The sequence below is a fragment of the Phalacrocorax aristotelis genome, chromosome 17, assembly GCF_949628215.1.
Source record: "Phalacrocorax aristotelis chromosome 17, bGulAri2.1, whole genome shotgun sequence".
Taxonomy (NCBI): Eukaryota; Metazoa; Chordata; class Aves; order Suliformes; family Phalacrocoracidae; genus Phalacrocorax; species Phalacrocorax aristotelis.
This window is the reverse complement of record NC_134292.1, coordinates 4,355,201-4,375,184: the sequence shown is the minus strand read 5'-3', so window position 1 is coordinate 4,375,184 and position 19,984 is coordinate 4,355,201. Positions and strand designations below refer to the sequence as shown.

The following is a 19,984-nucleotide window of genomic DNA, read 5'->3' as shown; positions in this document are numbered from 1 at the left end:
AATACAATGCTTATTCATTTCCTATAATAAAAAAATGGAAGTGCTTTGCAATTACCCAATTCCGAATGAAATTAACATTCCGTGGCATTTTCCAGTAAACGGTTAGTTTGCACACATGAGTGGAGGCAATTAGCTGGGAAGCGATTGAGCGTCGTGACTGGAGAGAGGATGAAGAAGGGTCAGGGCAGCCGGTGCTGGGAGGGTGCTGCCGTGGGTGCCGGCTCTGGATGCCCCTTCCCCGGGGGACTGGGCGTTCTCCTGGGTCCTGCCAGTTTGAGGAGCCGCTCCGCCGGCTGCAGCAAGGACAGGAGCTGCAGATACTATCTCCTCTTCTCCATAGGTGAGGGAGGAACTGCAAAGCTTTGCAATGAAGAGGAAAAAGAGTGGGGGTGTGGTCAGAGGGGCTGGGGTTGCCCTGGTGCTCCCCGGGGTCCCCGTCCCTGTTGCGGGATGCTGAGCAGGTCTCCATCCCCCTCCCAGGCTGCATGCCAGCCTCTCCCAGCATCCCTCCCTCCCCGTGATGTGCCCCAAGTTTTATTAAAAACCAATGGAGACATTTTTTTCCCAGATTTGTTAAACTGCTGAAAACTTCTGATCCTATCAGGTTTTTTTTGGGGTTCCCCCCCCCCCCGCCCCATACCAGATAAGGACTGTGCTGGATCTGAGCCCGGAGCTGAGGGTGGTAGAAAACAGGGTAGGGAAGCAGGCATCTCATGAATATATGAAGGAGGAAAGTACATTTGTTCAGTTTCCTTCAAAGGAGATGTCTCGAATAAAACTTTATCTCTTCTTCTGCTACCCTCCCCCTCCAATTTGCCATTAAAATCAGACTTCTATGTATAAAAATCTATTTTTATAGCAAGAGATTTATTAATGTATATGATAATCTATTAATGTATTAATACCTATATTAAAAAAATTATACATTTTCTATTTTAAAACTCAACAAAAGGGGCCGGGAGAGAAAAGAAGAAAAAAGTCAAGATAGAACTCAAGCATTTTCAAAACGCTCCCGGGTTCCCATATCCCTCCGTCGCTGCATCTGAAAACCCCTCTGTGTAAAAGAGCTTCTCGGAGAGAGATTGATCCTCCCTCGCGCCGCGTTGGCAGCTGGGCTGGGGGCCAGCTCCGGCAAAGCGCGTGGTGCCACGTATATCATTTCCCCTGATGGGTTCGCCTAAGAATGGCTTGGAGCTCTACGCGTTGCAGGAGGTGCTTGGTCCCTTGATGTATGGGTATGTGTGGTTATTTGTGCTTTGTTTTGAATTTTATATATATGTATATTAAATATACGTATCTATATATCTCCTGAGTTGGTTGTATAATGCAGCCAGCAGTGTCCTGGTGTTCTTGGACACGGTGTGCCTGCATGTGGCATATGACGTGACTAACGGAGAGCAGGGGACCGATGGGGACAGAGACTCTTGCTCAAGAGGTGGTAGAGTTGCTTGTTGGCTGGAAAAAAAGGTGGAGAGCTAAAGCTCTCAGTGTTTCTCACGTCTTTGCTGTATCCACCACGCTCTGTGGCAGGATGTTGTTCTCCAGATGTGTTTTCTTCCCAATATGTGTGAAGCTGTTGTACAAATCTCTCCCACCATCATCACCAGGCATCAGTGTAATTACCTAATTTTATACTAGCAAAGGTCTCTGGTTTCTGGAGCTTAGCACCTTCAGGGTGGCATTGTTGAAACTCAGCCTGCATCCCAGCTTCAGAACAAAGACTGTTGCTTATTTCATGCTTCGAAAAGCAACAAACACCCATTATTTAGAGCTGGTGAGAAAACAGAGTTTCCACCATGTGGAAAACTTCCAGTATGGTGAAATTTATGCTCATTGCAAGTAGAATCAGAAAGTTGATTCCCTTAATTACTTTGTAGAACAGAAATTTCCAAAATACCGATCCAGAAACATCAAAATGTGTGTATTGAAACTCAGGGATCAGATTTGGAGGAAACAATTATAATGTTATTAAACTGCCTTATACACACCTGATGTTTACATGGTGCATTAGGGACATGGCGATGCATTAGCCCTTTCGAGCCAGCGTCAGTGGTTGCCAGGAGGGCGCCCTCCCCTCTGCCTAGAAAAAGTGGATTATTTGAAAACTACTGGAAGCAGTCGGTGAGAGGGCAGGAGGTGGGCCTGGAGAAGAGCTAGGTCTGAGTCAAAGGGGCCGTGTTCTACACGTGGCTACACGTGCCGTCTTGAATGTGTGCACAGGTCAGGAGGTAAAAATCCCACCACCCGTGACTTCTAATTGCACCCAAACTTTTTCATTTAATCCTTGATTGAGTTTGACATGTTCTTGCAAAACACTTTGATTCCAGCAAAGCAGCACGCTCAGTCGAGCAGCTCTTGAGCTGCTCTGTGAGTTACTTCTCTCTCCAAAACTCTGGGAGTATTTTAACCACCAGTAATGTTGAGGAATCAATAACTTGCCCTCTGACACTCAGAAATCAAAGATAGGGATGGGAAAATCAGATGCTTGAAAAATTATATTTTTAAAAAATATGTTTTACTCAACACCTAGTGAGGGAGGCTCCAATAACAAGCTGCTCTTGCCTTCCCAGTCTTCTTGCTGCAGCTGTAGCGTGAGGAGGACAGGGATGGCTGTAGCTCCAGGGACCAAAACTTGAAGCCGAATGCAGAAGACTGGGAGACTCAGGGATACTGGCACCTTTGCAGACCTTAAGCCTCACTGCTCAGTTTTAATGTGCCTCAAGACCTGAGCCATGGGGCTGTCCAGCTCTCCCAACCGCTCAGCGGCAGCACGAGGCGTTGAGACTGGTTTGGGGAGAAGCTGCTGCCTTTCCCCACCTTGCTAGCGTCCGGCGCAGCGCCAGGTGGGGCTGCCAGGTACTGGGTGGGTATAGTGTCTCTGCGGGCTGCAGGAGCATTGCCTGAGGGCATTCTCCGGTGTGGGGTACAGCTGCTCTATTGGGGTCCTCCAAGGCTATGTCTGAAGACCCTAAAGTATCTCAGTGAGGTTGAGGGCTTTTTTCCAAGGGCTACGTGGTAATTCCATCGCCACCGGCTTCATCCTGGCTTCCCAGCCTCTGTGGGCAGAAAACAGGTTGCACAGTCAAAGGGGTATTGCAGTTCCTTGTTCTGGCCCTCAGGAATGTCCTGGGACGATGGAGGCACCATCCAAGTGCAACCAGCGGAGGTCAAGGCATGCAGCCAGCACGTCTCTCAAGTACCGGTTGTGGGTGGTTATGTTAATCTAAGCCTGCGACGGTGTTTTGGAGAATCCTTCCTGGCCACTGACGCTGGGGAGATGCTAGTTTTGGTATCTCCCCAGAAGAACCCCTCAGACCCATCCTGTGTGTCTGGGAAAGGTAGGGCTCTCCTGGCTGCACTGGGAGTCCCGTGAGAACTGAATGGGTGCTGCCGCTTCCCATCTCCATTGCAGTGTATTTTTACCCGAACATCGCTTGTATTGTTCAGTTGATGACTTTGTTGTTGTTGTTGTAATTTTTAAGCCAAACAACATATTTTTCCACTGCAATTTGTGCCAGCAAAGAGGAAGGAAGAAAGGAAGGCTGTTGGTATGAATTGTTTTGTGGGAGACATGCAAACGAATAGGGGAGCCATAAGGAGAGCAAATCGCTTTCAAAATATCGTATGGGGGTGGACAGGAGGGAGGTGTATGACGGGAACATGTAATGTGCTTTACAAAGGTACGGTGACCTTCAGCTGCGTCCTTAAATTGCTGCCAGAGATGGAAGCTGATTTTGCGGAGGCTGAAGAGCCTCATGCTTCCTCTGCTTCAGCTTGTTCCTGGGGTTGTTACGCTGCCAGGGGCCCTCGCTATAGGATGCGGTGAGATTGAGATCGTAGCGTTGTGCCAAACCTCGGGGTGGATCTCACCACCTCTGCCAGGGTGGAGAAACTCTCAATGTGGTGGTGAAGACGTGAGCTCAGGAGCCCTGATGGATTTATCTCCTGGAAACCAGGGATGGGAGAGAAGATAGTCTGGCAAGCTTCACTCGAGGAGAGGACGGGCCTATTGCCTCTAAATCTGCGTCGTGTTTGGCAGTCGCTGGGAGGAGCTGGTGCCCGGGCGCTGGCGATGCAGCCGCGGTGTGCTGGGGAGGGGAGCGGAGCAGCATGCGGGTAGCGTGGCAGCGCTGGGAGCCGCCGGCTGAGCCCGGGTTTAGCCCGTGCAGCCCAGGCGGGTTCTGCTGGGGTATTCGAAGCTTTGCACTACCCTGCGGTAGTGTGTGTCCCTGTCCTTTTCAGAACTATTAAAACCTCGGTGGGAGACGGGAACGCCAAGCACATGCGCAGCGTGTGCGTGGCACGGCGGTGCGTGTGCGCAAACTGGTGTTTGCCGTGCGGTTGTGTGATGCCTGCGGAGGCACCGGTCCAGGTGGTGGGTTCCTACCCCTGGCTGTCCGGGCTCAGATGCTGAATATGGAAACCCCTGGGTGACAAAGCCCAGGTGGCAGTTTGCGGTGGACTGTGTCTCTTTTATGGGTCTGATGGACACCCACATAGTCAATAGGGTCCCAGCAGCCTCGGTGAGTGCAGTGCCTCATTAAGTTACGGTGCATTGGTTTCTTCTCCCTCCCCCTCACCGTGGTTGGCAGTGCATGAAGGGTCCTTCCTTCATCCTTGACCTCTGATGCTCGTTCAGTTGAAGCCCAGCTACCTTTCATTTTCCATGAGGGTTTTATCCATGCTGGCCATGTCAAACTCTACTTGCTGAGATCATGTCGACAAGGGTTGGTTGTTGGTATTTTGTTTTGTTGTTTTTGTTTGGTTTTTTTTCTTATTATTGCTCTAAATCCCTGAGCTCAGGGACACAGAGAGCCCAACAATGTGCTGCTGCACACGAGCTGTGCAGCGCAATGCGATGCACCAGCTTTTTGCTCCTATTCCTGGTATAAGTATTTGTAGCATCATTGCAAATAGCCAGCGACTGCAGGGGTCCTCTCCCCACGAAGGTAATGCTCTCCCCCTGCTTTTGGCGTTCGCTCTGCTGACGAGCAGGCGAGCAGATGCCTATGGATGGATGTGCCGAGCGTGGTGGCCAGATGGGATACGATCACTGCGGTGCTGATTATTCCCATCAGCCGAGCAGGGACTATGAGAGAGCCGTGACCTCTCCGCGTTTCATCGCTAGCTGAAGGCATGGCCCCCTCCTCCTCCCCTCCCGTGCTCTCCTTCTGGCCTCCTTTTGGTAAATAAGCCTCAGCAGCACGGTTCCCGAGTTCCCTGATCCTCTCACACACGTTATATATCGCACGGCCCCAAGGTTCAAATAACTTGCCATCTGTTCGCGGGGAGGCCCTGCTATGCTTGCTCCCAGGCGGAGGAGCTGCGGGGACGGGCTTCCCCCCGCAGACACGGTGCTGAGCCATGCTGGTGCTGCCGCAGCATCCTTTCCCGGTGCCGCGGAGGCACCCTGCAAGAGGGGGTTGGTTATGTGCTCTCAGAGGTGGGACTAGATGCTCTTTGGGGACCTTTCCCTGCTCTGGATTTTGGGTTTTTTTTTTTTACCCCTGCAATGCTGCTTGCTGGGACATCCGACACCACAGGATCTGGCCGTGCCTGCCATAAACGTAGAGGGCTTTGGGAGCTCTGCCTTTGATCTGTGGTGCCTGGGGGACCCCGGTGTAGAACAATTGGAAGACGTAACATAGCTGGTCCCTTAGGCCACCCTGGAGAGAGCTCTGGAGCTCTCATGAAATGGTTCCCACCTTTGGTGCTTGTGCAGGCGGTGGGTTTGATCCTTGTCTCTCCATCACCTGGTGCAGCAGTGCTGAGTGGATGGATCTTCTCCCAGGCCCTCCCAACGCACCTGTGCCCACGGGCACAGCAGCCTGTCTGCTCTTCTCCGGTGCTCCCCCTCCCAATGGCCCCAGTAGATGTCGGTACGTTCTCTGCAGCCTGTGTGGGTAGAAAAAGCATCCTGGGGAGGTCTAAGAGCCTCTTTTCCCTGGGGAGGCCCAGGACATCACGTTTGGGATTTGAGGAGAATTAAGGAGGAGCTGCTTCATGGGCTGGTGTGGCACTGCCTGTGGCATGGGGCCGTGGGGGCTCTGTCTTCCCTGCAGCGCCGGTGGCTGTTGGAGGAGTCTGCTGCAGACTCCGCGTTTCAGTCAAATCCTTGTCTGGATTATAAATGTCTCGTCCTGCATGGCCACCTTCTCATTTCACACTAAAATGGGCCCTGCCACATGCTGTGGAGGGAATTAGAGTCCATGGTCCGGAGCAGTTACGCACCTCGAGCTCGCCGGGTGCCTGAGGAGCTCCATACAGATCTGATGTGTCTCTGGAGCCAGGAGATGCAGAGGGGTGATGCATCAGCCTGCAACTCCTGGCGGGCTGGGGAGCTCCAAGGTGCTCACTCATTCCTTACCGAGCGGGACGCGGGGTGGATATAGGGCTGGGGATCCCTGCCAGCCCCGCACGGGCACGCCATGGGCAGGGCGAGCTTCAGGAGCTTATCAGAGGGACTTTATGACTCTCAAAACAGAGACAGGACAGAGGTTATGTTCTGCTAATGAGTTTATTCAAGGAGCTGACAGAGGCCAAACCATTTGTTAAACCTGGGAGACCGCTGTGGCCTGCAGGAGGACAAGCCTTTTCATCCTGAATTTCATCTTTGCTCTTTGTTAGTGCTTTCATGATTTCCCATAACCGCCTGTTGTGCGGGTGGGTGGCGAGTTTCATAGGACAATTCAGGGGCTTTTTTCTTCTGTATTGCTGGATAGGGGCTGTGTGAGAGCAAGGAGGGGAGTTGCTTAAATATAAGCAAGGTGTGATGTGCCAGGGGACATTGCAGCAAGCTTTTTCTTGAGCTCAGGTGCTGCTGCCCAGCGTGTGAGTTCAGCCCCTGGAAGTCCCCAGGGATTCCTGGTGCAGCTCGTGGCATGCCCAGACCGGCTCTACATCGTTCACCTCACTCCCACCCAGCCTTGCCCCTGGCTCCATAATCCCAAACTTGCCTGCTGGGGATTAACCAAGGCCCCAAAAGGCTGCCAAGTCTGGGGTTTGACTCCAAGCTCCCAGGGCAGAGTTGAACCTGACCTGAAGCCATCTCCGTGCTTGGGGTGTTCCGGTGTGTTTTGAACCCTTCAGGCTTGGATAAGCGCACGATGCTTCCAAGTGCTCTGCATGCACGTGGGGGAAGAGGCAAGGAATAATCCAGAATGCTGGGAAAGCAGTGTGAAAAATGCAATTTCCATAAACTCATAATTTTCTAATTCCTGTGGCTTTGGTAAAGCTTGGAAAGTGGTGGATGGATCCCCGTGGGTGACTTCGGAGGGTCTTGGCAGAGCTCCTGCCCCAGGACTCAGCTCCAGCTCACGCTGCCCTCTGCTAGGAAGGGGTTGTACGGGCAGTGGGGACGTGGCTGCCCGGTCCTCTTTTAACTGCAGTCTCTTTGCTGGCGTTGCAGCTCCCGAGGTGACGCAGGAGACGGTGGAGTCCCTGATGCAGAAGTTCAAGGAGAGCTTTCGCACCAACACGCCCATTGAGATTGGGCAGCTCCAGCCTGCGCTGCGCAGCACGTCCGTGGGGAGACGGAAACGCCGGAGCCGGCCCCGAGGTAGGCTGCCGCGGTCGCCAGCCGCTCCTCTGGTGCCCTGGATTTGGCCACGTCCACAGGAGTTTGGCTGGGGACGAAGGCAGGAGCTCCTCGGCCTCACTGCTGAGCATGGGGAACTCGGAGCTCCTTGGTGATGGGGTGAAGAGGCGCAAACACCATGCAGCGTCCTCTGGATGGTCTGGCAGAGGTGCTTGGGAGCGGTGTCACCTCACGTTACGCTCCTCCCCACCCCCCCGGATTTATCCAGGTCTGCTGCACAACCAGGGTCCCTGCCAGCTGCCCCATCTAACCGAGGTTCGGTGGAATGAAATACACTTTCTTGTCAAGTTTTTATTTCAGAGGAAAGAGTGAAGTTCATTTTGGCTCTAACTCCCATCGCTGGGGCCTCTCTTCGTTGCACTTTCCCAGTACTTAGAGTTTTTTGGGCCATTTTTTTAGGGGCCACACAGAGGGTGGGAGCAGCATTTCATGGCTCTGTAGGCTTGCGCCACACAAAAGCGTGCTGGAGGGCTGCTGAGTTGTATTTGTAACCTTGATTGCCATTGCCAGCTGCACCGGAGCAACGGGAGGAGGTTGGCTGGAACAGCCCCGTGAGCAGGATTGGTCCCTGCGTTGCCTCTCATCAAGGGAAACCACCTCCTCCTATTGCTATCGCTGCTTAAAACGGTGATGGCGTGGGCTAAGCGGTGAGTGCCGAGGCTGTGTGGAGGGTTTGGGTCCAGATTTCTAGCTGGGGAGGAGGAGGTGTTGGGGTCCCTCCAGGGATGATGGGCAGGGACGTCCCTTGGCCGTGGGCTACCCTGTGCACTGCGGGTCTCTGTGGCAGTGCCAGGAACCGAGAAGGAAATACTTTTCTTTCTGTTTACTGTTGGTGTTGTTTTTCATTTATTTATGAGTCTGAAATGTGATCTTTTATTCTGGATACATTTTCCTGTAATACAGGCCTGGAGAGGGCTGCTTTTATTATAGCTCTGCTCATAAATTATTCACTTAGTGTGAAGAAAAAGTTCTGACTCTTTAACTGGTTTAAATTATTTGGTTTCTTTTCTAGTAATTTTTCAAATAAGTATATCTGGATTTTAGCGTGTGTGGGTGCTTTGCTGTCCACAGTGACTGTCTGGTGAAGTTTCCCTGACTCCCTGCTCCAGCCTCATGTTTTTTTTGTTTTTATCTCACTTTTAAACCGCTGGAAGGCAGGAGGCTTTTTGGTCATTAATGGAGCAAGTCAATTAATCCTTATGGCCAAGCTTAGGAGGAGACACGATGCCCAGCTGCAGGGAGAGCGTCTGGCTGCAGGGGAGCAGAGTGCAGCCCCGAGCCAGCCTGGCTTGTCCCCCATCTCTGGCGATACGCACCCTCCATCTCCCACCTCCCCAGGCCGGTGCTCCCCTGCCTCCCTGCAAATCCCCAGCTGTGCCAGAGCATGCCCCAGCGCCGTCTTCCCAAACCTCGCCCCATCGCCACTATCCCCCTGGATTCCCTCTGCCCATCGGTGGCCACAGGAATAGTCAGTGGATACTGGGTCAAGAGATCCCCTTCATCGCCCTCCATTTCTGCCCAGCTTGTGTTTCCTCTATACAGGGGTTGGAGATTGGCTCATGCCCAAAATCTCTGCTTGGGATGGGGAGCTGCACTTCCCCTCCCGCTGCGGTGACCCGATCGGGAATCCAGCTGTGGTACTCAGCCAGGTCTCCCTCCCTCCCTCCCTCCCTCCCTCCCTCCCTCCCTCCCACGGCTGCTGCACGGGCAGTCCTCAGCCCTGTGCAATTAAAGCTGGGCTGTCCAGCAGGTCCCCAGCAGCAGGCTCAGCCAGACTTGTGTTGGAGAAAACATACTGCCTCCCCTGGGGCCCTTGTGCCCTTCCCTCTGCTCCCGGTGAGGAAGGGGCCCCCTGGGAGCCAGAGCATGCCCAGCTGCCCAGCCTCAAATCTTCCCTGCCATGCCCGTCGCCGTATTTTGCTCTCGGGCTGTCTCCCGCGGCGTTGGGCATGTGCCTCGGGTATGCCAGGGTGCCTGCTCCGGGCAGCCTCTTGAACACCCAAATTGTGGGGCTGGGGAAGGGCTTTGGGGGTGGGATGCAGGCGATGGGGAGGAGCTGGGCACCAGCACTTCGAGCTGTTCTGGTCCTGAGCTGGTCGCGATGGTCCCAAAGGCGCTGCAGGACGGGTGGGGATGTCTCGCTGCACCCCCGTGCTGCTGGGCTCAGCTCCAGTAGAAGCGAGGAGGGTGGCTGTAAGGGAAGGGCTCAGGTTAGCTGGGAAGGGGCTGCTGTGGGTGTTCCCTTGTCTGCACTGGGAGCAGGACGGGTACCCGCAGCATCAGTGCCCAACTTACCATGGTTTCCTTGGGTCTCTGTTCCTCCCAGCAGCTGCTCTGCAGATGGTTGCATGTGCTGTCAGAGGTGGTGGGGAGCTCTGTCTGGCCTTAGTTGCCCAAGGCGTAATGTACCCCATGGGCTTCAGGAGGGGACTGTGACTTTGAGTGTCTCCACCTACAGGGGAGCCCTCACTGGCACACCCTAGGAAAAAGATTATAAGGTCTCAATCATCAGAAATCAGTGAGCAGCCCCCAAAATCAAACTAGTTCCAGCACCTCCAGTGGAGATCTCACTCCCCACAGTCCCATCCCATCCTCTTTTCCTTTTAATTTAAATTTCTTTTCACTTGGCAAAACTGTGGCCGAGCGCTGCTGCTGAGGCTGTATCCATGCTTTTCCCTCTCCTCTCCCGTGCTGGAGGTTTTGTTTTTACAGCCCGCAGTTAATTGTCCCTCCAGCGGGCGAGCGGTTGGAGTGCTATCAAACATTAAGGTTAAATGATGATATCACAACTCGCGATGTTTGCATTTTACATCCAATTGCAAACACAAACCCTTCGCCTCATTAATCCTTTGCAGTCCGTGAGTTTTTTTTTCCCTCCCCCTAAATGAAATTGTCCGTTTGGGATGCATTTATTTCCTTTTAACAGCCCTGTGACAGTTCTACCGATGGAGTTTGCATCCAACTTTGTTACTGGGTAGTGACAAGTTGGCCTGATGGATGCATGTGTGTAATTATTTTCTCGCAGTTCGATTTAATTAATGCTTAACCTCATCAGAGCCCTGCAGTTGGAGTGCTCTCCCCGCAGGAACCGCGCGCAGCAAAAGGATTTCCTTACGGAAAGGCTCCGAAAGGGCTCCGAGTGCCGCTCCTGCAGCAGCACGGGATAAACCAAACCAGAAAACAACCAACCCACCTCCCCGGCCCAACAAAAACAGATCTGGGACAAGCTTTGCCTTGCTTCGCTTCCCTGCACTAAGTGCACTTAAACTGCTGCCTATTGCTTGTCATTAAATCTGATTCTGCACTAAGTGTTTCTAACAGCTCTGGGAAAGGTCGTATTTTGCCAAGATGATTGAGTTTAAAAAAAACAAACCCCCACACCACCCTCTCCATTTACAAGTACCGTATAACTTTATTTTGTCTAGTGCCTTTTTCATACAAACTTTCTCCCCAAACACTTTTATGGAGTGAAGCACGTTTAGAGTTTATAAATAATAGAGGGAGAGCGAGGATGATAAGAGCTGAGGTGCAGGAGGGGTGGGCTGGAAGGAGGATATCTCTGCTGAGGGCTGGCAGCGTAGAAGGGAAGGATGCTGCGTCTGAAAGGGTCTGGATTCACTGGCTCCCAAACTGCAGCCAGGCTGGTACCGGGAGCATCCCAACCCAGCTGCATCAGAGCGGGGCTTAAACTGGGAAGCGATGCCCTGGGAAATGTGGGGAGAGGCAGCGGTGCAGGGACCGAGGGTGCCTTGGCCGATGGACCACCCTGCGCGCCCGCCCCAGGGGCTGGGGGGTGTCTGGGTGCAGGGGCTGGGAGGTGGCCTTGGGGGGAGGCCTGTCTGCGCAGAGAGGGGGTCTGGTGCCCTCTCCTGGGGCAGGCCTTTAAAACACCCTGGCTTTGAGAATAAATAAGCAATTAAATAAATCCTTCTGCCTGAGGCGGGATGGCGCTGTTCATCTGGGTTGCGGCTTCTTGTGTTTTAGAGGTCTTGGTTGTGCCATGAGTTACCCCAAGTTACCCTAGGGAGGAGAGCCGCGGCTCGGCCGGGCTCGCCCACAGTCCCTGCTTTTGCCGGGACACCCCTGCCTCCCCTGTCTGTCTGTCCTGTAGTGCCCGTGGAGCATCGTGTTTTGTTGGCGAGGCTTTTTTGGGGTTCAGCTGGGACCTTTCACCTCATCTGAGTCAAAGCATCACATCCAGCTCCTTGAGATGGTTCTTGGTGAAAATAAAACCCATCAGAGCTGTGCAAAGGCTGGGGTCTGGACTCAGTGCGATCCCAGTTTTCCGTGGTGGAAGCTGCGGGGTCACCACCTGGGTGTCGCAGCACCTGCCCCGGGGTGGGTTTTCTGGCCATAGGCAGAAAGAGAAAGGAAGATCAATGAGGAGGAAGAATTTTCAGCAGCTGAAGCCAGCGTGCGTGCCTGTGTACCCCTGCTGCAATGACAAACCAGAGCAGAGCGCTTCATTTTTTAAAGGGCTTTTTTTCTTTATCCTTTTTTCGTGTTGACTGGACACATTTCAAAAGAAAACGTTTGCGTTTGTTTTTTCTCCCTAAAATTGCATCTAATTTATGTTCCTCTGGTCACGTTTGTTTTTGCAGTTGGCTGGTGTGCTTTTTGGGGATAAATGAATGAAACAAAAAATCTCCCCTTAGCTAATTGTATGGCTCCTCATCGCCCTGCCAGCCCTCGGTGCGCGGACCTCGCGGCAGTGCTGGGGAGGAGGGGATGGGGGCTCATCAGCTCGTTTTCACTGGGAAGCCTGGGAGCAGAGGGACTCGTTGGACACCCAGGAGACTGTGTTCCACGGGGCAAGTGGGCGCGGAGGTGGAATGAACGGAACGCGGTCGAGCAGGGAGGTGGTGGGTCTTGAGTGCTGTGGTGTGCAGGGTTTGGCCCTTGCTCTGGAGGGGTGGGGTGCAGAAAATCCTTTCGCATTGGCAGTGGGGTGCACGGGCACAGATGTCACCCAGGGGGACAAATACGAGCTCCCACTTCTGTTACAACATCTAGCTTGGAGGGATTAAGTATCCGAGGTTAACCTGGCCTCAGACAGGAGTTCTCCAAAGAGCTTCTGTTACTTATTTCTTTATTTTAACTTGGTTTTGATTTGTTTTGCATCCATTTGGCTTCCCTGAGACACGCTGTAACCTCTTGGCTTAGGGGAAGGGATTTAAAATGTCACGTTTGCTTTTTTTTTTTAAAATGACAGAAATGCGCCTTTAAAAATACACGTGGTTCTGGCTAACAAAAAGTCTTTGGGGATAACAGAGCCCTCTAATTCCCAAATTTTATTTCCTTAGTCCCTATTGAGCTTTAAAGCTACCATCTTTAATTACGCCATAACGAGAGGTGTTTGCCTTGGCACCCCGCCTTGCTCCCCACTAAATTAATGTCGGGCTCAGAATGAGCGCCCTACCCTGGCGCGTGGCTGAGCTGCGATCTATTTGAACGGATTAACGAGCTTGTAAATCTGCAAACAGGATTAGAGGCGAGAGCATCCTCCTTGAGCTCCCCCTCCTCGGCTGGTCCCCAGGCAGTGGGGCAGGACGCAGGGAGAGCAGGCGAGGAGGGGGAGCTTTGTTTTTTCTTAAATCTAAATGACGGGGTATAAAAGGGGTGTAGCTCCTTGGGGGAGCTGCTGGGAGAGTTGCTGGTGCGTTACGGGTACCTGGTGCTGCGAAGTTGCTGTTTCCCTGTCTTCCCTCTTTTAAACATCTTATTCTGCTTTGTAATCGGTTGTGGCGATTAGAATCCTTTTTCTGTTAGCTGGTGTTTTTTCCTTTCTCTTTTTAAAGCAGAAAGGAGTGCTGACCAGGCAGGGCTGCTTGGCTTTAGCTGGCTGCCCTCCCTGTTCATCTCCACCAGCAGCTGCACATGGGGGCTCTCTGCTGTGAGTGTCCTCAGCCCCATCGTGAGCATCCTTGGCCCTGCCATGAGCATCCTCAGCCCCGTGCCCCGGCGAGCTGCCTGCCACAGAGGCCAGCCAGTGCAGCTGGTGCCAGGACATATTGCCCCAAGTGCGAGAATTATCACAGGGATGCTTCAGCAAGATTTTGGGGCCAGTTAAACATGAAATCAGGTTCATGGTGGAATCAGTTGAGGATCAGTGCTCCTGCATCCTACGGGCTGCCTCAGCTGGGCTGTGGGACCGCCAAAACTACTACCAAGATGTGTTCCAGCATCCTTGGCAGTGTGACGGGGTAAAAGGGCGTCCCTTGCAGCCATTCCTCTGCCCTGAGCTCGTGTTTCCAGGCTGACCTCTGCCACCGCGTGTTGGGTCAGAGGAGACATTTCCGCTGTGGGCTGGGGACCTGCGCCGGGTCTCCCAACTCCTGTATTTATACATCCTGCGTAGTGCTGGGTAATCAGAAAATGCAATATCGCTGTCACCAGCTCTCCGAAGACATCCAGCCTGAGTAATTTAACATGTCAGCGCCATCCATCACGGAGACGCAGCCGGCAAACAAACGTGGAGCGGCCAGAGGGGGCTGGAACGGTGGCTGGTGGAGCGGCTGCTGCCTGCACCGGCTGCCTGGTCACCTTGGCAGCGTGCGAGAGTGGAGCGGGCGATGGAGATCACCGCCTCTGTCCACCCCCGGCCATCTACCCGCACAAAAGCAACCAGGTCTGGCTCACAGGAGGGTGGGAGAAGGATGTGCCATGTCCTGCCTGCACAGGAAATATCCAGGTCCCTCTCCTGGGTAGACGAGATGCTCTGCCGAGCTCCCGGGGGAAAACCCTCCCATAGCTGGCGTCTTTCTCCCAGCCCTGGGTGCCTCCGGCAGCAGAAGAGCCTGGGGCAGCCCCTGCTCGGTGGGAGAAGGAGGTGTGCAGCAGAGCTTCAGTCCTGGCCAGTTGCCCAAGGGCCTGTGTTAGAAGCCCAGGTTAATTAAGATTTTCCTTGCTAATGCAAATAAGCCTTATTGGTTTTACCATTCTGCTGTGCCCTTCAGAGCCCCTGTCCCTGGGTGCAGGTGTATCATGACATCAGATGTTCACTGTGATACAGGGGCCTGAAGAGGGGCTGACAGTGGGTTATGGTTTGGGTTGCAAGTCTGTAAACCCCCCAGACCCCGTGTCCAAGCACTAAATGCTGCTGGCTGCAAGCACTGACCCCTCCTTCTGCTTTCAGGAGGAAAGGAACTGGTGGAGCCTCTTCCTACCCTCCCTGTTGAGACCCCCCCTGAGGGCACTGCACAGCCAGGTTGGGGCCTGGATGGGGCAGGAGCCACGTGCTGAGCTCCTGGCATCCCTACGGCTTCTGCCAGCCACCTCTCATTGCAGTGATTCAGGATTTCAGAGGGCAGAAGGCACTGCTCGTTTTCTGTTCTCCTGCCAAGAAGTGGGGAAATTGTGCTTCTGCCTAGAATAAAAGGTTTTTTAAAAACAGTAAAATATTTTAATGGCAGTTTAAAGGGCCACTGTCAACCCCTTGAGGCCTCTTTGCTTTAAACTCTGCAAGGATTGAAGGACTTCTGCCAGTTAGAGTCTGTGCTGCTTTTTAAGCATCTGTCGCTCCTTGGTGGGGCTGGTGGCTGAAGTGAGCGGGGCCCCTCCAGCGCCTCACACCGGCTCCAGCTCCGGGACGGAGATACTGGGTAAACCACGAGCCAGCCCTGCTCCTGGCCACAGCTGTCGGTGCCGCCGCTGTCGGGATGGGTGCTGCTGGCCATTGTAACGAGATGGTGGGCCAAAGTGGGTGCTGAGGGAGGGAAATGGGACCCTTGCCATGCAGGGGGGTCCTAAGAGCCCCCCAAGTGCTGTATTCCCCCCGTGTCTCTTGTCTCAGCTGGGTTTGCTTTGAAGCAAGCACCTAAAATTTACTGTACTTCACCATGTGGGTGACCTTGGGAAAAGGAGCTTCTACATTCAGAGGTTTTCTTTGTAAATACATTGCAATGCATTTGTAAAAGTCATTCCTGAGGGGAGGAAGCATCTTATATTTATGTTGCAATTGGCACCATGGGGACTTGATTCACGACAAGGGCAATAAAGAACCAGCCAGATCATGAGTGGTAAAAGCCCCGAGTTGATTTTGGTGACCCCAAGCAGAGCACCTGGCCTGGGAGCAGTGGATGCTGGCCAAACACAACAGCTCTGCGGAGGAGCTCCTGGCTCCCCCCCGCTGCTGTGCATCCCAGCTGACAGGGCTGATTTTTTCCTCTCTATTGCTTGCAGGTGGGATCGGGTTTGGACGTGCCAAAGGAAACTCTGGCTCTGAGGCGGACGATGAAACCCAGCTAACCTTCTACACTGAGCAGTATCGAAGCCGGAGACGAAGCAAAGGTACAAAAATTATACAGGCATCTGTGACAAACGTGGGTGTAAGTGGCAAAAAACAGTTGAGCACCATGACTGTTTCCATGGGTGATGCTGTCTGATACTGCATCAGCCTAGTAAGGACCGCCATACGAGGCTGCAGTGGTAAGGACATCCCAAGGTGTGCTGTCTGTGCGATGCAGCACCGTGTAGGAGCCATAAATAGCATTTCCTGGTGATGTTGCTGAGGTTCTGGGTTTCTTTGATGATTTCTAGTATCAGTTACATTGCACATGCCCTGGCACTTCCCTAAAGCTGCATTGGCACGTGGTGACCATGTTCGTCATCGTCCTGGCACCAGTGCAGCTGTCAGGGATGGTCACCTTGGCAATTCCTTGCTCCAAACTCCTGTTTTCTGCCCTTTATTTCCCATGCAGAGCATCCGTCGGACAGAAATTTCCCAGCCTTCCTCTCGGCACAAAGGCAATTAAAAGGAACCAATTAAAAATGAGGGCTGGGGTAGGGATTTGTAGATCGGCATCCCTTGAGGCTTTTTTGTGTGTTAGAGGAGCTGAGAAACGGAAATATCATCTGCAGTTGGAAATTAGTGTCCATGTTTCCTCCGGTCACATCACGGTGGATTGTTTTCGCTCGGGACCCTTGGACCAAGCTCTTTGTAGAGGATAGGGCGAGCCTCGCTGCTGCTGCTGCATTTGAAAAACCACTGTCAGGAAATAACTACGCTGGGAAGCAATCTAAAAATTGCACAGTGGGTCTGCTCCCTTCATTTGTTTTCTGTATTAAGCCGGGCATCGGCAGAGCGCAGCATGTCAGATAGATGCCTGTGCCCGCAGCAGCAAACGTGGCCCCGTTTGTTTCAATGATTAGGCATTCCGATAAATGCTCGCAATGTGTTTATTTGAATGTGAAATTACCTCAACACCTCTGATCGGCTTGATGATTGCACATGGGTATAAACACAGGCATGCACAGGGGTGTATTGCATTTGTTCCTGCCGAATGGCAAAGCATTCCCCTTTTTTTTTCCTTTTCCATGAGTTTTAGAACCACGAGAAGTTCTCACCGAGTTTAAAATGAGCTTTTGATGAAAAGTAGGGGAAGAATTCGTGAGTTAAGGATACCTGTTGCAATATGAACATAGCTATGTTACGGGTAAAATGATTTGCGAGAGAAGGAAGAAACTGGTCGTCTTGCAAACAGAGACAAAAGAAATGGTCCTGAAAAATCGGTGGCACGGGGAAAATTTCCCAAATGATGATGTAGTTTTTTCAATAACTTACTCTGAAATACTGGGCTGGGTAAAAGTCCTTGGGTACTTTGGAAAAGTTGCTGGAGATTGGGGTCTTCTTTTTTTCCAGCCACCAGAAGTGCATGAGCAAGGTGTGGAAAGCTGTGTTTTAATGAAAAGCAGACAAATCTTTGCTTTCTTGCCGCCTTGATGCCATTCCCCATGAGTTCAAGTGCTCTGTCAGTCTCTCGAAACACGCTTGTGCTATGTGCTGGGTACAAAGATATGCTTATTGACAGATACGTTGGCTTTGGGGTGTTTGTTTAAGCTTCTTTGTAGGGCAGATACAAAGGAGTAGATAAATAGGACAAATTCCTTTATTTTTCATTGAATAAGCTGTTGTTCACCTGGGCAGCTTTGATGGCTGGGTTTGAAGGGAGTTCAGGAGGAAGAGCTGCCTCGCACGGTTGCAGAGAGCTGGCTGTTAGATCTACGTTGGTGTTGGAGTGATGCTGTGAGAACCTGGTGTGTTCGTGTTCGGTGGTGGCTAACCGAGGGAATTGTCTTGCATAAAGTCCCCATTGTATTTCCCCTCCTGTCTAGCTAAATTTTGCCAGCGCTGCGTCCTTGAAAGGAATTTTCCATTAGACTTTCATTGACTCTTCTCTCCCTCGTGGAAGGAAAGCAATAGCTTAGTGGGAAGTCACAGTACCGAACTCATAATTACAAGTTCAGCAAAGATCCATAATTGGATGAGATCATAACTCTAATAGAGAAGGATGCATCGTCAGATACGGTTAATTCTTACAGTGATGTTCCCGTATTGATTTCGCTGTGCTTACGTGCTATTGTAGGTGCCGTGAGATAGTTATCAGGTCCAAGGAGAGAGATTCTTTGGGGTTTCTCTCCTCGGATTAGGTTTTGCAGGATTGAGCTTAATTACTGATACCGTCAAGGCATTGTTCCCAGCTCATGCAATGGGATTTTTCCACTTAGATGGTGCATAGGCTCAGTTTTACTTTGAGCTTTGTTGAATTCAGCTGGTTAAAAGTAGTTGTGGGCTTTGTCTCCTGTAAAAGAAAGACTGCAGGTTTCATAGTGCCTTGGCAAAGGTAAATTAGAGGGACGCTCCCATAGGTAAATACTGAGCAAGGGAGAGCTTTTTCTGGTAGCTCAGGACCAGGAGACTTGTTGATATCTGCTTTTCAATGCTGGAATACATGGGGAAGTAAATCTGATCAATCTGGGCACAGAGGCAGGGACGGCCGATGTGTGGCTGCACCACACATCTTCCCAGGTTCTAGGTCTGTGGGATCCCCTTACACTTCTGCTCTCATGTCTTTGGAAAGTCTCCAAAGACATTGGAAGTTAAAGAGGGGGAGAGCGTAAGAAATAATGCAGCAGAGGCTTTCCCATGGAGCCTTGGTCCTTTGCTGTTGGGCTCAGGCCCATTTCTGGGATTAGAGCTGGGAGAAGCAGTGCTGGTTACTGGTCTCTCTGGGGAGCTGGCTCATGCTAAGAAGGGCTCTGTTCATACCTGTCTTCAGCGAGGCATCAGTTTCCTTCACCATGGCCCTGGGCCCATGCCCACGCCGGCTCTCCACTCTCTGCTTCTTTTTGATGGATCAGTGTGGCCTCCGCTCTGGGTGGCAGCGCTGACGGCAGGGTTGCAGTGCAGTCCCAAGGGAGCTGGAATTTGGACTTCATGTCCTGCTTTTCCAAGTGAAACAAGTCCTGAGAAGGCTGTCAGGCCATGCGGAGCTCCGTGCTCGAAGGCAGGAGGGGCGCTCAGCTGGGGCCAGGGGTGGCTGGTTTGCTTCTTTCTGCTGACCCCCATTACTGGCTCCACGAGATTTTCCAGAAATGAGGTTTTCTTGCAACCTGTTTGTAACAGGTTTGTGCGCTTCAAGACTCTGCTTGCGGGGTGCAGGGGGGATGGCTGTCCCCTCTCCTACGCCCCTGGGAGAATTAGGAAGCGTGGGACCCCCCCCCCCCACGTGACAGCAGTAGTACTCGGATGGCTTTTGTCTCCAGAGCTGTCAGTCATCCCACCTTTCCCCAGCACTGACATCTCTGCGAGAGAGAGCCTGCCAGTGTTGTAGAGATGCTAATCTACATCCCCAGCTGCCCATCACTGGTGATATCAAGCTTTGATACTTACTCAGCTCCTCTCGTCTCCTGAGCAGTGTGGAATGTGTTCAGTCAGGTCCGCCTCTGACTTTGAGAGGAAAATATTAGTAGCAAAAATAAAAGCCCAAACCAAACAGGGAAGCAGAGCCCTGTGCACAAACCTTGCTTTGCACAGTGCATTGCTCCTGCTCCATCCCTCCTGCTCCGGAGTGGTGGTTGTCTCCTGCCCAGCAAAATATATTCAGCTCTGGGTCTGACTTTGCAGCCCTGAGCTCCTCAGGTCGCATGAAGTGCCTGCCTGATGGCTGTTGAAATAGAGAGAAAGGCTGGTGGGAGAAAAGCAGCAGCATCGTAACTCCAAGGCCGTATCGGGCTCCCTGCAGCGGTGGGCTGGCCCCTGCGCTCTGTGATGCACAGCTTGTCAAGGACTCCGTGAGTCTAAGGAGCCCCTCCGGCTCGCCGGTGGGGAGGGGGGAGGCGCGAGCGAGCCTCCCCCGCCTCAGTCTGCTTCCTCGGCCCTGGAGCAGCTGCTCTGTAACACAGAACTGTTCCTGCTCTTTTAAAGCCCTTCTAGGAGAAGGTTTCTAAGGGATAAATGAAGGGTAAATCGTCATCGCTTCGGGTCTGCAGAGCAGATGCTGTGCAGCTTCCTGAGGAACCTGAGACAGGGAAAGCGATGGAGACCCTGTGAGGGGCTAAGCACCCCGATCCCATGCTTCTTGGAGACCTGCAGAATCCCTGGCTCCT

At 52.5% G+C, this 19,984-nt stretch overlaps 1 protein-coding gene across 2 annotated transcripts in view; it reads left to right on the top strand.

The window, feature by feature from the left end:
- The window catches only part of ASTN2 (astrotactin 2), a 358,803-nt gene that overhangs the window by 103,400 nt on the left and 235,419 nt on the right, over window positions 1-19,984 (top strand). For both annotated transcript variants that reach the window (XM_075111901.1, XM_075111902.1), the window contains 2 exons: window positions 7,409-7,558; window positions 15,779-15,886. In XM_075111901.1, the coding sequence (XP_074968002.1) occupies window positions 7,409-7,558; window positions 15,779-15,886 (258 nt within the window). The remainder of the gene's footprint in view (window positions 1-7,408; window positions 7,559-15,778; window positions 15,887-19,984) is intronic.